Here is a 5,000-nt window from a genome sequence, read left to right on the forward strand (position 1 = left end):
GTTTATTTGTCAAGTTTTCAAATTTTTGCTATGTAAAATGTATTGTCTTTTTCAAAATTGGTATATTGATGTAATTTTTCACACAGAATCTGATTTTGTTATTTACGAGTTCCAGAAAAATTTTATAAAAATGTTCGCTAAAAATGTTACAAATTGATCAACCCCATGTCACCCACTGGTTGAACTGACCTTAAACCCTAAATCTTAATTCTAACCCTAAACCTCAACCCTAAGCTCTAACCCTGGTGTATCTCAAATTTTCATTTTTGAATTTCTGCTATTAATTGTTTCTATAAACTGAACTGTTTTTGTAACTTTTCACAAAAAAAAAAAAAAAAAGAAATTTCATTAATAATTTTTCTGTTTTGTATCCCTTATTCCAGTGTTTCACTTCACATTATTCATTTAAACTTATTAAAACTTCAAAACTTCATACAACATTTGTCATTATAATATATTACTTTCATTTTGCTTGATAAAAGTTATCACATACAGAATGCCAGCTTCCAAATCCTGTTTTATGATGGGTAAAAATAATCAAATTCTAAACCTCTGTAATATTTTTCTAAACTTTTTTCTGGAACAAGTGAATAACAACATAGATTGAGCATAAAAAGTCACCTCCATATACCAAATTGGAAGATTTTCACTTGATTAAGAAATTTTTTTAAATGAAAACCAAACAGAAAAGATCCCCATTATGGAGAAATCAAGACTACTAGCTGGACCCGTGAAAACTTCATGAAAAATACTAAAAAATGTAAGCATCTGTAAATTGTGTGCCAGTGCCATGAGAAATGTTTCTATACTTTGACACTTACAGTAATATCCAATATTGGCTGAGGACTCAGTATATAGAATACAGTAATTAATTATATTGTAGGAAAATAAAAGTAACATCCAATATTTGCTGTGGTTATGTATTTGTCTACTCTGAAAATACTGATAAACATTTAAAAATACAAAATAAACGCCACCTTCCTTTCAGTCACCACTCACTCTCTGTCCCCCCTCTCGCTTTACTGCTCACTTCAAGTATACCTCCTCTACTTAACACCTTTTATTTTTATTTTTCGTTCTACCTCTCCCTTCAAGTGTAGAAAAGTAACAGTAACATCCACAGGTATTTGCTGAGAGAGACCGACAGAGGAAGAGAGAGAGGCAGACAGAAAGAATAACAGTCAGACAGACAGACATATAGATAGATAAATAGTAGATAGACAGACAGACAGACAGACAGACAGACAGATAGATAGATAGATAGATAGACAGATAGATGTATAGATAGATAGATAGATAGATAGATAGGCCACTGTTAGGACTGGATTAACCCCCTTAGTGACCCTAACGAGTAAAAAGTTTTTCCTGCCTCTGTATTGGATCTTTTTTCATTTTCTTCTTACCACTTGGTTTATCTTGCTCCAGTCCACTCAGCTGGCCAAAATGAATTGCAGTTGGAATTCAAAGGGGCCAGCTTTGTCACATTGTGTGAGACTGAATCTCCCTGAGAACTACGTTAATGGTATGCATGTCTGAGGAGTACTCAGCCACTTGCTCGTTAATTTTATCCTGGTGTGGTAATGAAAAGTGAAAGTGACAGCCAATGTTTGCTGTAGTTATTTGACTTTGATTTACCAAAGTGTCTATGTATCTACTTTCTTTCGATGTATGTATCAGTCTACTCTGAAAATACTGATAAACATTTTTCGTCTCTTCCTTTCAGTCACCATTCACTCCCTCTCTCTCTCACTCTTTCTCTCCCACTCCCTCTCTGTCCCTCTTTTCTCGCTTGCTTTGTACCTCTCTCTCTCTTTGTACCTCTCTCTTCAACCTTTTTACCTCTTCCTTTGAAGTAAATCTGACACACACCACAGGTGTGTACGAAAACAAACAAAACTAAGTGTATTAATATTGATTTTAAAGATCAAATTTCTTTTTTTAGTTTCAGCCAATCACATGTAACCAATCTTGATATGCCAAAAATCAGCTGCTGCCATCTGGTGTTTATGACATTGGTATTGTGTGTGTTGTAACATCACAAACACTACAACTGCCATAACCACTATAAAAGCAGCATTTGTATTATTAGTTGTTGTGATTGTGTTTAGTATTGGTATAGGGAAGAGTGGTTAAAAGTTGTAACAGCCATCAGATAGTAATAGTAGTAGTAGTAGTAGATACTATAGATATAACTATATTCTTTATTTCTCGCAAAAACGAATGCAATTTCCCTCATCAGCTAAAGTACATTTTTTTTTTAATATTCAGGTTAAAATTTGAGTGGTTGGAAGAAATTTAATAAGATCCATACTTCAAAGTTATTGTTGTTTAACCCCAGGTCTGTACTCGTCTTGCTATGTCTAGCAAGGCAATTATACAACTTACATTTTTAAGAGATTTTGCTGCTATTTCTAAACATCTACCATGAAGAGGTGTACCTCGGCTCATGTCTACATGTATACATCAAGCATAAAATAACAGAAGTTTGATTTAGCCTGTTTTATTTCAGTACGTTGCTATGGAAACTTAGCAATTCCAACTTATGGCGTGTCGAGATTGCTTGCATCCGATTGGCTGAATTTCCTCCACCCTTCCATCCACAATTCTAATTTAAAGGTATATAATTTTTTTCCTCAATATTTCTCCCTCAAAATGGTTATAAATTTTGTAATTGAGACGAAACACTGCAGCTGCCTAAAATTTTTCAAATAAATTGTGTATTGTGTGCCTGGATCTTTTGATCGAACAACGGGAAAACCGGCGAAAAGCCATTCACTCTTTACATTGACACCATTTGAATACAAACATTACTTTCACTTTTAATAGTTGAAAATAAACAAAAGGATTAAAAAACAGAAAGCGAGAAACAAAAAAGAAAAACAAAAGTCAGACCAAAGCAAAAGACACTACCATTGGCAATATGAAGTTAGAAAGTACAGTTTATACTTATAGCATTTACATTTCATACATACATACATCCCGGATTTCCGTCGGTTACGACGACGAGTCTTCCAGCTGATACTACCAACGTAGTTCTTGGATAGATTCAGCGTGACAGTGTGACAAGGGTGGCCCTTTTGTGAGTGGACAGGAGCAACAAGAAATAAAGAGTCTTGCCCAAGGACACAATGCACCAGTGTAAATCGAACTCACGACCTTACGACCATGAGCCGTATACCCTTACCACCAAGCGACGCACCTTCACCACTACATACATACATACATACATACATACATACATACATGCATACATACATACATGCATACATACATACATACATACATACATACATACATACATACATACATATATGTGTGTAGGCGCAGGTGTTGCTGTATGGTTAAGAAGCAACTGAGAGGTAAGGTGATGAGAGAGGGAAGGAAAGAGAAGAGGAAAGAAAAAGAAAGAGACGTCGCACCAACAATTCCGAAGATAGACGCGTATCGTTATATTAAATAAGTTTCGAAAATTAAACAAAAGCACAACAAAGGAACGAACGGAAAATTCACGTGCGTGTGTAGGTATTTGTCTCCGCCACAGCTTGACAACCGGTGTTGGTTTGTTTATGTCCCGGTAATATAGCGGTTCGGTAATAGAAACTGATGCAATAAATACCAGTCTTAAAAATGATACTAGGGTCGATTTGTTCGAGACTAAACCCCTCCACGGTGGTATCTCACCCTTGCCGCAGTCCAATGACAAGTAAAAGAAGGGCATACATACATACATTCATTCATACATACATACATACATACATACATACATACATACATACATACACGCGCGCGTACGCATGCACAGTGATTTGCTCCATATACACATACTTACCTATATATGTATATCTATCTACATACACACATACATACATACATACATACAGACATACATACATACGTGTGTGTATGTGTGTCAGGTATTGTTGTAAATGTATGAGTGCGTGTGTATATGAGTAAATGCATTTTCTTCATAGCACATCTAAGGCAGTAGGCACGAAGAAAGAAGCAAAGAAAAAACTCTAAAGGAAATTTATACCCATACGTTTCAATATGTAAAATATATACAAACTTAGACATAAATTCACATATATTGCACAAATGCACGTTATACCCCTATTCCTATTTGCCAGCGTTCATTTCTGTGATACGGTATCGCGTTTGTTGTCCATTTAATACACCTAATACCTGTCGGAATTTTTCATTAACGATCTAGTTAGTGATGCTGCCGTAGAACATTCGTCGGGATCATTTATAAGTATATTAAGACACAAAGAAAAGTTTTTATTCACAATGGAAATGTTAATTGTTTAGGATCTAAAGTATAAAGATTCGAATGTATTTTTGTATTTAAATACAATTACATTCGCACAAAATGCATCTTCATTTTAAATATCATTTGGTAGTTTTTAGATGAAAGTCAAATTTGTGGGGTGTAATTTGTTGATGGCAAAACCATGACGTCAAAATAATCCACGTATATTGAAATGTGATTGGATAGAGAAATAAGTTTCGCAAATCCGATTGGCTAGTACAGTGCACACCTCTTAGAAAAGGCCACTTACTGATACCGCGTACCCTCCTTCCAGTTTACATTACTTAATACTGCTCTGTCAGCTGAGACTAAAGCAGCGATTTTAACGGCCAGGAAATATTTTATCATGTTATTTTGGTGATGATGGCACTAAAATTTACAAATCTAATCTTTCGAAAACATGTTAAAAACAATTTATTGTCATATATTTTTTTGATCCGAAAATGGTCACACCAGACGACGAAGGTTTGTAATGCTTCTTAACTTCTTAGTGTTGTTCGGTATCAAATAGTACTTGAAATATTTGAAATTTCTCCAATTTCGTTTCATTTCTATGTTTAATTCATAATTGATATAAAATTGTATAGCAGATTTCTCTAACCTCTTAATCTGAAGTCAGATAGCAATTTCAAGCTCAGCTGATTATTTTGACAATCTAACAGCGATGGGTTACGTAATTCCTGCCTACTGT

General features: G+C 34.7%; 1 protein-coding gene across 1 annotated transcript in view; it reads left to right on the forward strand.

Moving 5' to 3' along the window:
- Positions 1-4,369: 4,369 nt before the first annotated feature.
- LOC106870608 (haloacid dehalogenase-like hydrolase domain-containing 5) overlaps positions 4,370-5,000 on the forward strand; it is a 53,193-nt gene continuing 52,562 nt past the window's right edge. The window contains exon 1 of the mRNA XM_014916741.2: positions 4,370-4,774. Coding sequence (XP_014772227.1) covers positions 4,670-4,774 — 105 coding nt within the window. The 5' untranslated portion in view covers positions 4,370-4,669. The remainder of the gene's footprint in view (positions 4,775-5,000) is intronic.

Source organism: Octopus bimaculoides, chromosome 11 (genome assembly GCF_001194135.2).
Source record: "Octopus bimaculoides isolate UCB-OBI-ISO-001 chromosome 11, ASM119413v2, whole genome shotgun sequence".
In the NCBI taxonomy this organism is placed as follows: Eukaryota; Metazoa; Mollusca; class Cephalopoda; order Octopoda; family Octopodidae; genus Octopus; species Octopus bimaculoides.